At 34.5% G+C, this 12,164-nt stretch overlaps 1 protein-coding gene across 4 annotated transcripts in view; it reads left to right on the top strand.

The window, feature by feature from the left end:
* Positions 1–12,164, top strand: part of PARG (poly(ADP-ribose) glycohydrolase) — a 119,091-nt gene that overhangs the window by 74,292 nt on the left and 32,635 nt on the right. For all 4 annotated transcript variants that reach the window (XM_047703334.1, XM_047703335.1, XM_047703332.1 and 1 more), the window contains exons 12-13: positions 2,520–2,595; positions 7,887–8,034. In XM_047703334.1, the coding sequence (XP_047559290.1) occupies positions 2,520–2,595; positions 7,887–8,034 (224 nt within the window). The remainder of the gene's footprint in view (positions 1–2,519; positions 2,596–7,886; positions 8,035–12,164) is intronic.

Raw genomic sequence — 12,164 nt, 5'->3', positions numbered from 1 at the left:
TAGTATCTGATAGGAATTCAGATGTTTTGTTCATTTCACTTTGGTATAGATTTTATAGATCATGCCAAGGCCTTGTTTTTAATTCAGTTGTAGATCTCTGCTCTGCATCTGACATTAATTTGGCACTAATGTGAAAGGACATCCAGTTGTGCATTACTATTTGGGAGAGAAGGGATAGATCAAACGCCAAGTTTGGCAAGGCTGCTGTTTCAGTGAGATAACTTTGTCCTAAGTAGGATCAAGATATTCCCCTTAACTTTCATAGGCACAATTTAACTTGATAACTTTTTAAACTTTTTTTTTTGTCTCATTGACCTCTTTTTGTTTTAGCTGCTTTTTAAGTAAGTTGGAAAATGTAATTAATCATTCTCCCAGACACCACAGAACCAGAAACATGTATTCATTTAGAGAGGGAGGATAAAGAAGAGAAGAGGATTGGTGGTGTTTCCAAGAGTAAGGGACTAAATAGGTGTCTTGTGGTTAGAGGGTTTTTGGATTTCCAACTTTCTGCCATGTTACAGTTAACCCAGTGATTATGAGTGATTATTTTATATGGCCTTGGATAATCACAGAGTCACAATCATTTGTGTCTTTGATTGTGACGATGTGAAAGATTTGCTGGGCCAATTAGGAAGGTGGAGGATGCTTTTTAAAAAGTGTCTAGCAATTTCATAATTTTAGTGAGAATTGTACTATATTTTCACAGCTTCAGTTATGAAGAATAGTTGATGACAGGATTTCTGTTTTGAAGTAGTAACTGACAAACTAGAGATTTCTGGATCATGCTTCTTTGTCTTTTCAATAGTATCCTTATGGGTGGTCTCCCTTAGCATAAAATGGCTGGGAAAGTAGGATCAAAAAATAAATAAAAAGGAAGTTAAAAAAAGATCAAACTTGTGTCACTACTTTCTAGAAGAGATTTAGAAAGTAATTTTTCTAAAGGTATAGCATACTGGCTAAGAGTTTGGACTGTTAGGCTATCTGGCTTCATATCCTTGTTGCTTTGTTGCTTTCTAGCCTTGGGCAGATTACTGAAGTGCTTTCTGTGCCTGTAAAAAGAGATACTAATAGGGTTATTGTGAGGATTACATGAGTTAATGCAAATGGAGCTCTTAGAGCCTATACTGAATTGCCTTCTGTTTAAGGCTGTCAATCTGTTGGACTGGCTTCCCCAGAAATGTATTTGGACTCATTGAAGTCAGGAAGAAAGTAAATCCTAGTAATAGTGCTTCTCCAGATAAATTATTTTTTAAGATATATAATTGTTTTAAAAAATACATAATTCCCTCCAAAATGAATGCCACCCTTATATAAGTTAGGGATTTGGATCTCATCTGTTATATTCTATCTTAATTTATATTTTTTATTAAGTAATTGGGGAAAATCTGTTACTTGAGAAATACCATCATCAAATACTATTAATAAAATGGAATTAGTTTTTTAATAAAATGTAAACTAGGTTAAACAGTATAAGGGAGGAAAAAGTTTTTTCTTGACCCAGCTAGGGTCCCAGGCTGAGTCTGAAAATTAAAAGGTCAAAGATTAACAGGAAAAAAAGCACACATTTATTTAATATAAGTTTTACATGTCACAAGAAGCTTCTTAAGGAAATGAAGGCCCAAAGAAACAGACCCACATACTTTTATGCTAGGTTCAGTGGAGCATGGAGATGTCTGAGGAATTTGACAGATTAAGAAGTATGAGGTAATTGTAGTTATCCAGGGAAAACTTCACAAGGCCCATTTGTTGGAATTCTTGGGATCCCTTTTTCTTTGGATAAGGTTATTTCTTTCCTCCAAATACAGGGTGGGCATCTTGCACATGAGGTTTTATTACACGTAGGAAGAACTGTGAGTGGGGGAAGAGCTCATAGTGACCCTTCTGCTTCTGCCATTTTCTCAAACTTAATTCAGCCTAAAATATTTGATATCCCATTGTGCCACATTTTGGGGTAGCATGTCAGTGACCTTGGTCAATGAAAGGGAAAGAAAATAATTATGACTTAAAGATACTGGTTTCATTCATCAATTTTATTAATATAAAAATACCATAGATCAGATTTCTGTGGCCTGTGTATTCATCAAAACACCCCCATCACATTCACTCATGTTTACCAAACTAGTGAAAATAGACCCCATCTCAATATCATATATGATTTATTGCCAAATTTTTCTTTAGTTTGCCAACTCTAGCAAAATAGTAATATTGCATAGATCATAATTTATTTTACATATTGAGAAATTTTTCAATTCTTAAAGTAGAGACACTGTTATTTTGTAGGAGAAAAATGGGTTTCAAAACAGTATGTTATCCCATTTTAATTTAAATATGTATATTTAATATTTGAATAAGAAAAAGTTTGGGAGAATCTATATCAAAAATGTTAACCAGGCATCTGTTTCTGACTTTTAAGATTTGGAATGGTTTCAATATTTCTTCTCTAGTTACATATATTTTCACATTTTTCCATAGTGAAATGCTTGTCATTAAAAGTAAAGAACTGTCTTTTTAAATTGTAGATGTGACAAACCCCTGACTCGATTGCATGTCACTTATGAAGGTACCATAGAAGGAAATGGCCAAGGCATGCTACAGGTAGGTGAATCACAACAGTATGTGTGTGTTTGGGACTTACTGTTGTCAAGCTTCTGACAGCAAAGGAAATATGAAAACCTGTTTATTTATCTCCTAAACTGATTTAATGCAAAGAAGCATGATAGCAGAATGGAGAAAAACGCCTAACAGATCATTTTGACAGCCTTGATAATACTGTTATTTGCCAGCGTGCACTGTTTCTTAACGTGCACCTCTTTAAAAAGCCTTTGACAGAATATCTTAAGATCTGGACAACATCAGGCCTCTTAGTTCAGACATTGATGTAGATTGACAGTGGAGGAAGTTCTCAGAGTATGGTCTTGACAAGCCGTCACCAAGCAGTTTTGTTCTTTTTCTTTAAAGGCTTTGCTCTGCCCCAAATGATGACCAGCTTGAAATGTTTTTCTGCCACCAACCTTGTTTAGGTCTTAGGAGGCAGACATCTAAAACTGATTGATAAGAAAGTCCTCTCTCCTGATACCTGATAAAAGGACTTTCTTATCCTTATTTGGTGCTTACATTGGGTCAGAAGCTAGATCAGTTTCCTGAGAACGGACTAACTTGTTTGAATAACTTAATGTGTACTGTAAAATGACTAGACTCATTTGCATTTGGCTAGTTATGAAGTATTTATGCTCTCAGTGCTTAATGAAACTGAGATTCTTTTTAGAATGGCCTTTTAAAAGACATAAACAAAATCTTCAAAGGGGAAAACCATATTTTGTTTTAATCATTCTCTCCCAGTAATTTTTTGATATTATAAACAGAAATACTGTTAACAAACAGATAGCTGAATTAATATTTGTCTGGCACTTAAAATTTTTTAAATTTTGTATTTAATCATTACTTTTTCTTAAACAGTAATTTTGAAATATGCTTAAAATTTGTTTCAAATGAATGTTACTTTTTTCCCACATTTCCATCTTGATGACGTTCTTTTCTACATTAAAGTCTTAGATTTAACTGAGGGAGTCTTAATACACATGAAGTAAACAAAGCTACTGCTACTTAGCGCCACAGGAATGCTGACCTTTCATCAAAATACAATACAGCGAGGAATTATTTAGCAACATTCAAGGTTGAGATTCTTCCCACTTTTCTGGAATATATTATAGATGAAATGCGAAACCTCAGTAGATTAAAAGAATACCATAAAGGCTTCTATTAATTATTCTCCCTACCCATGCCATGTATCCCCAGGAGATCGGGGAATATTGTATTGCAATATTACAAAGCTCCTTGTATAGCATATAAATTACATTATGCTGAATGGCAATAACAACAAAACCTCTCTAAGGATTGTTATCATTTCTCCCTTTTCATCAAGTTATAATTCAGAAACTGAGTAATCTGAACAAGTAGCTTTAAAGTGAGTTGGAACATAGCTAAAAATAAAGAAGCCCTCATATGCTTGTTTTCTGTACTGGAACAAGTTTCTCACCTGTAATAGAGAGACTTTTATTAAGAACTTTTTTAAGTAGTAGAAAGTTTGATTTTCTAAAAGACTCCTGCATTCAGAGGCATATTGAGTTTAGTATAATGTATTTATTCCTATGGATACCTTTCAAGTAATAAATCTTGGCCTTTTATTCAAAGAATGAATAAATGTATGCACATTGAATATATTTCATTTGTCATTACCAAGTTGTACATAGTTGGATAGAACTTATTTTTAAATTTTAGTTATGTACGTTCCAGTAAAAATTAAATTTCGCTGATCTCAAACCTTGTTTCTCATTTGTATTCACAGTTCTGCTATGCTTAGCTAGTCTCTTAATTTTCAAGTGCTGTCCATTTTAGTTTTTTGGTCTCTCATTCCTTCACTTTCTTCCCCATTTGACCTGTTTGAGGCCCTAGTAAGTGCTTATCTAAACTATTCAATAGTCACCTAACCAGCCTCTCTGCTTTTAATTTTACTCCTTTCCAATTCATTTTTTAAACTCTAGCCTGAATTATCTATCTAAAACCCAGTCCCATTGTAACTTTTCTTCCTAGAATTTTTCTAAGAATCTTCAAAATTAAGTAAAACTTTCCTTGACCCCAGAATACCTCATCAGCAGCTGTAATCCTTCACATACTCTACATTGCAGACAGACATCCATAATCTGCTTAACACTGTCTGCATGTAGCTCTGTACAGTTGTTTTTTTCCCATGTCCTTATGCAGTTATTCCCTCTCCCTGAATGTCAGCAAAATCTGGTTTGAATGCCATGTCCCCATGCTCCAGTTATAGTTAATTGTATTATTTGTATTATTTGGGAAGGATCTAATACATTCTAGTAGGTTCTTTAATAATCATCTTATTCTGCTTATGTGCTGGGATCTCATCTAGATTACAGATGCTTTGAAGTCAGGGCTCATGTGATACTCATCTTTGTATCACATGGTTCCCAGCACAATATTTCGTTGATCTTTGTTGAACATTTTAAGCCATAAATCACACAATATATACCTTATACATTGTAAGCAACTAATTCTAATCAATGGACTAGTTCAGTCAAAATTATTTTTCTATATAAGGCAAAGAATTAATCTTTTTTTATTGTTGATTTAGTATGTCAGAGTATAAAATATATATGATTCTCTGTGATAACTCGTTTCCAGAACTTGTCCAGTCATTTTTCAGTGTTTTCAAGTTTTTCTCTAATGAAAGATTATTTTACCTTCTATTAATTTCTGTCTTTTCACATATATTTTTATATATCAAAAGATTCATATTCTTGTTTTGTTCTTTTATAAAACAGACTTCAAACTACCATGTAGTATCATAATTGCTTTAGAGGACACAAACAATGTTAAGAAATCTTATATTTGACAATAGTCTCAAGGTTATGTAAAATAATAGAAAAAATATATATTGGTCTCTACCCCTCGTTCTTTGCAGGGAGCTCCTAAAACCCTAGTAATATCCTAACTGATAAGAGCACTAAGAACATCTTTCATTCTAATATTTGGTCTTTGACCCTGATTCCTGAAACAGAGCTCCTAAGTCCCTTGGAATTTCCTAGGTGATAGGAGTGTCTTTTGTTATAATGAGGTGACTCTTGGTGAACTCATGGATAGCTTCAGGATGGGGGCTGGTCACCAAAAAGATTTAAGCCATGATTAGAGGTTTGGAACTTTCTACCCCACCCCCATCTTCTGGGAAAGGGAGAGGGACTGGAAACTGAGTTAATGATTGTTCATACCTAAGTGATGAAGCTTCCACAAAACTCCCCCAAAAGTACAGGATTCAAAGAGCTTCCAGGTTGGTGAACATGTGGAAGTACTAGGAAAGTTCCTTTCCAGAAAGTCATGGAAGCTCTATGCCTCTTCCCACTTACAATGCCATATGTATCACTTCATTTGTGTATTCATCTATATCCTTTATTATATCCTTTTTAATAAATCAGTAAACATAAGTAAGTATTATCCTGAGTTCTTTGAGCTGCTGTATCAAACCACAGGAGCATGTCATGGGAACCCCAATTTATAGCTGGCCAACTAGAAGTTTAATTGATAACGTGGGTTTGCAATTGGTGTCTGAAGTGTGGCAGTATTGGTGGGACTTAATCCTTAGCCTTGCGGTATGTGATGTGAACTTCTGGTAGATGATGTTAGAACTGAATTGAATTATAGGACACCTCGCTGGTGTTTCAGAATTTCTTGATGTGTGGAAACCTATACATCTGGTGACAGAAGTGTTGTGAGTGTGGTAGTAGTGTAAGAGGAAAGGAGAAACACAGGAGTATTTTTTTCTATATAGTATATAAGCCTTTCTTACATTACTTACTAAATTCTTTTTGCATGTGCATAGCTATGTATGTACACAAGGTGTTGTGTATGTGTGTAATCTTAGGTCCTTGATTAGAATAAGGCAAAGCTGGAAACCATTTCTTACATGTTGCTCCATAGAGCTTAGACTGGTGTTGGACACATTGGAGTGCTTAGTAAATTTAAGACAAACAGTGCTGAGTTTGCTTTCTCTTGAGGATTGTGTAAGTCATTTTTATTAATAGGAGCTTGGGGATCCCATTATAGTAATAGTACTCCACAGAAGGCTTATGCATAATTTTTAACTAAATTAGTAATTTAGTTAAATTAGTAATTTAGTAAATTAGTAATTACTATTAGAAATAGTAATGTAGTTGAATCTTTGTTTTTTTTTTTTTTAAGTTTTTTAAAATTCCAGTTAACATACAGTGTAATATAACTTTCAGGAGTACAATTTAGTGATTCAGCACTTAATTACAATACCCAGTGCATATCACAAGTGTACTCCTTAATCTCTTACCACCTATATAATCTGTTCCCTCTCCCACCTCCCCTCTGGTAACCAGCAGTTTATGCTCTGTAGTTTCTTGGTTTGTGTCTTTCTTGTGCCCCCCTACTTCATGATCATTTGTTTTGTTTCTTAAATTCCACATGAGTGAAATCATATGGTATGTGTCTTTTTAGGACTGATTTATTTCACTTAGCATAATACTCTCTAGCTCCATCTGCATTGTTGCAAATGGCAAGATTTCATTCTTTTTTATGGCTGAGTACTATTCCAGTTTATTTCTACACACACACATACACACACACACCCACTCTTCTCTATGCATTAATCAGTTGATGGACATTTGGGCTCTAAACATGTACTCTGATGTTTATAGCAGCATTATCAACAGTAGCCAAATTATGAATCTTTGTTGTTAAACTAGGTATTCTGTTTTCATTTTTTCCTTAGCTATATTAAAAGAATAGTTTGTAATTTTACACAGTTTGGGATTTGCAGCTGAATTTAGGATGAAATTTCCATCTCTTTATTCTTTCATAGAAGAAAAAGGTTGCCCAAAAAAGGGCAGTTATTAAGTTTCTCAGTTCTTTAGGACAAGTGTTTGATTGCCATATTATGTAAGAAAGAAATAATTATATGAAAGTCATAAGAAACCCATAAATGGAAATTGAATAGTGAATGGTGTAGAAATGATCTTGAAACCTTTCTAAATAAAGTTTCCCTTGATCTGTGGTCCTTGGAGTACATAAAAGGTTTGTAAACAAGAGTCTATATAATTATGTTGAGGCTTTTGCTTAAAAGCTCCATTTTTCAGGTTCCTTCTAAGGTTTTAGAATCCAAAGAAAGAAGCAGAGATACTAACTGCAATGAGATGGAAAGAGTAAAGTAAACCACAACCTATTCTCCCTGGGAAGATTACTAATTTGGGGATTGATTTACATGGGAAATGAAAGGAAGAGGGAGAGTACTTCTTTATCATATATGTAGGTATTTTGGATCATCATTTAACATGCCATATTTTCCCAAATAGGTGGATTTTGCAAACCGTTTTGTTGGAGGTGGTGTAACCGGTGCAGGACTTGTGCAAGAAGAAATCCGCTTTTTAATCAACCCCGAGTTAATTGTTTCACGGCTCTTCACTGAGGTGCTGGATCACAATGAATGTCTTATCATTACAGGTTAGTTTTGGGAAGTCTGTATGATAGAGTAGTTTTCTTCAACTATGAGTATCTATCATGAAGGCTAGAGGCCACCCAGATATTGCTATTCTCTATCATGGGCATTGGTCTCAATATTTTTATTGATTAATTTATTCTTGGTTTTTTGAAATTGTTACAGTTATATTTGCCTGATCTTGAGTAAGACATTTTATTCCCACCTTTTCTTTCTTGGCATTTTTATCTAAGGAACAAGGGTAAGATATATTTATTTACCCTTCCAGTTTGAAATTTTATGATATAATGCCTTAAAAAGAGGATAGTGATATGTCTTTGAGCATGTATTCTATTACTGTTCTTCCATTATGTTTCCATAGTGCTTTGTTATACTTCAATATGAAGACCTATATAAATTTAAAAAATACAGTTACAGTAGTCAGAATCAGTGAAACAGAGAGCTTTTATAGAAGAGAAATAAATCAGTAACCTAATATTAACCCAATTTCTAATCCTAAGAGAAAAAATGTGATGCTCTGAGTGGCTTTTCTTGATTTAAGTTAGTTGGGAGGAGAAGAGAGGGAAATATAGTCAAATTTATACTTGAAGTCTATTGAGATTTAAATTTTTTACTTAAGTTTTTTTTAGCTTAAGATACTACTATGTCACTGTATTTTCTTGTGAATGAGCTACCAAAAAAACTAATGATTAACTTATAGTCCTTAAGAAATTCTTTTTTTTTTTTTTAAATTTTTATTTTTTATAAACATATATTTTTATCCCCAGGGGTACAGGTCTGTGAGTCGCCAGGTTTACACACTTCACAGCACTCACCATAGCACATACCCTCCCCAATATCCATAACCCCACCCCCCCTCTCCCAACCCCCCTCCCCCCATCAACCCTCAGTTTGTTTTGTGAGATTAAGAGTCAATTATGGTTGGTCTCCCTCCCAATCCCATCTTGTTACATTTATTCTTCTCCTACCCCCTTAACCCCCCATGTTGCATCTCCTCTCCCTCATATCAGGGAGATCATATGATAGTTGTCTTTCTCCGATTGACTTATTTCGCTAAGCATGATACCCTCTAGTTCCATCCACGTCGTCCTTAAGAAATTCTTAATCAGCCACCATAGGTGAGTTAAGCCTTTTTTTCAAGTACCTAAAAGAACATTCCCACATATGAGTCATAATTGGTCATTTGCAGCTGATACTTTTTTCTTTCTGCAAAAGAGGATTTCTTATTTCCTTTTTGAATCTGTTGCTGCTTTGAGATTAGTGTAGGAAACTAAACACTCACCTGGGTTGGAGAATTTGGTTAATTGTTATTCTGAAAGATTACAGTGAGAGAAAAACCATCCCCTATGAGTTGAATCAAATTTATACTCAACTAATTTACCTCTAAAGAGGTACATGCCAGAACTGATTCTGAGATCTAAACTTGAAGCCACTGTCATTGCTTCAGATATATTTGCAGGTAACCTTCAGGAAAGTATCTAAATTTTGTTCCTTATATTTTACTTTTAAGATTTTCTCATTGTCTTTGAACAGTTTGATTATGATGTGTTTAGGATCTCTTTGATTTTTATCCTGTTTAGAGTTTATTGAGCTGCTTGAATGTTTAGATAAATTTAGGATATTTTTGACCACTATTTCTTTAAATATTCATTCTGTTCCTTTTTTCGTCTTTTTTTTTAATTTCATAATTTTTTATTGATGGCATTTATCCCATGGTTTAACATGTTAATTATACTGTAATAAACATGGCTTTAATATTAAACTTTTCCTTATTATCCAAAGTCACCACAGTCCATTTCAGTAAATATAAAAATATATGCTTAATACTTTGTACAATACTGGTTTTTGGTCCAAACAAAACTGGATCAGAAAAGCCAATAAATTCACTTTAAGAATCCCCACTTTTTTTTTTAAAGATTTCTAAATGGATTTAGGCAACTTTGAATAATGGGATTTACATAATAAAATCTGAGACAAGACTAAACAAAGAACAAACAAATTTTCTAACACAAAATTAAAATTTCAAGTTCACAGATTTATGTTATGCCAAAAAAGTACAGAAACAAAATTGTATTTACACCAGTTTCATAATAAAATAATGAAAAAGGCAAGACAGGTGATAGGAGAATGAAAATAGAGAAACAGCATATAATTGTGCGTATGTTGGTACACTTGATGATGTCCTATTGATCTCTGAAGCTCTGTTCATTTTTCTTCATTCTCTGTTATTTCTCTACCTCAGACAGGACAGTCTTCACTGACCAATCATCAAGTTTACAGGTTCTTTTTTCTGCTGGCTGTAATCTGTTTTTGAATCCCCCCAATGAGATTTTTTATTTCCGTTACTGTACTTTTCAACTCCAGAATTTCTGTTGGTGGTTCTTCTTCTTCTTCTTCTTCTTCTTTAAAGATTTTATTTATTTATTTGAGAGAGAGAGCGTGCGTGTATGGACGCACAAGTCAGGGGAGGGGCAGAGGGAGAAACACTCCCTGCTGAGCAGGTAGCCCATGATGAAACCATGACCTGAGCAGAAGGCAGGTGCTTATCTGACTGAGCCACCCAGGTGCCCCTGGTTCTTCTTCTTTTTTTTTTTAATAATTTCTCCTTTTTGAGTTTCTCTATTTGTGAGGCATTATTTGCATACTTTAGTTCTTTAGATATAATTTCCTTTAGTTCTTTAAAGATATTTAAAATAGCTAATATAATGTCTTTATTTAGTAAGTCTAATATCTGGGCTTCTCAGGTATAGTTACAGTTGACTACTTTTTTTTTTCCCTGAGTACTTACCTTACTTTCTCTTTTCTTTGCATATCTCAATTTTTTGTTGAAAATTTGACATTTTGGGGCTCCTGGGTGGCTCAGTGGGTTAAAGCCTCTGCCTTCGGCTCAGGTCATGATCCCAGGGTCCTGGGATCGAGCCCCGCATCGGGCTCTCTGCTCAGCAGAGAGTCTGCTTCCTCCTATCTCTCTCTGCCTGCTTCTCTGCCTACTTGTGATCTCTGTCAAATAAATATATAAAATCTTAAAAAAAAAAAAATTTGACATTTTAATAACGTAGCAACTCTCAAAATCAGATTTTCCCCTTCCCCCAGGGTTTGTTTTTGTTGCTGTTTGCTGTTGTTATTTAGTGACTTTCCTAAACTAATTCTGTAAAATCTGTATTCTTTCTCATGTATGGCCATTAATGTCTCTGCTTAGTTATGTTAGTGGTTAGCTAATGATTGGATTAAGATTGGCTTAAATGCTTAGAAACAATAATTCCATCTTTTCTGAAGGGCTCTGTGTACACACTGGGGCTCATCTTCGACACTCTACCAGGCCATTGGTATTTGCTTTCTGCTTTCACTTGGCACTTCATTTCTTGCTTGTACAGAGCCTCAAGGTTAGAGTAGTGAGCTTAGGACATTCTCAGGTCTTTCGTGAGCATGTACACAGCTGTAGTCATACATGTAGACTTCTGGATTCCTAGGGATACTAAGAATTTTTTAAAGCCCCTTATAGATATCTCATTTGTCAGCTTTTCCTTTGAAACTTCTTGGTTAGCCTATTATTTGCCCCAGCTGATGTCTACTGCCTCAGGTAGCCATACTGTTAAGCAATTGCATGTAATTGTTTTCAGCAAAAGCCATGGGGATTAGGCTTTTTACACTGGTTAAGCTCCAAGTCAGGTCAAATAGAGATAGGCTTACCAGTGAGGTCTTCCAGGGAGCCACCAGAAAGGTCAGCTGATGACAGTTTTCTGAGAATGGGGCTTTGAAGGAGCTGCATCACTCTTCTGACTCTGTTCATGGTTTTTACTATGATTAGTAAACTATTGGGTTTTTTTTTATTATTATAGAATAAAGTGTCAATAGAGAAAATCTCAAAAAGATAGGTCAAAGAAGTAAATAAAAGTATAAGCCTGCCATTCACAGACCAAACTATTGGTTTTTAAGGCTACTCTAGAGCTCAGGAGAATGGAATGAGAATAGGGAGAATTAAAATGTGACAAAGCTCATTGTTTTTACCAAAATTCAGCCAATTTTTCTTATATAAACCCTCCTCAGACTGCTGCAAGCCTTTGGTTAATTCCCACAGTTCAGAAAATATTGATTCTTAAAATTTTGCCAGTGTGCTCATTGCTTTTATGGAAGA

The sequence above is a fragment of the Lutra lutra genome, chromosome 14 (genome assembly GCF_902655055.1).
Source record: "Lutra lutra chromosome 14, mLutLut1.2, whole genome shotgun sequence".
In the NCBI taxonomy this organism is placed as follows: Eukaryota; Metazoa; Chordata; class Mammalia; order Carnivora; family Mustelidae; genus Lutra; species Lutra lutra.
Note: the sequence above shows the minus strand (reverse complement) of the source record. Positions and strands in the feature narration are given on the sequence as shown.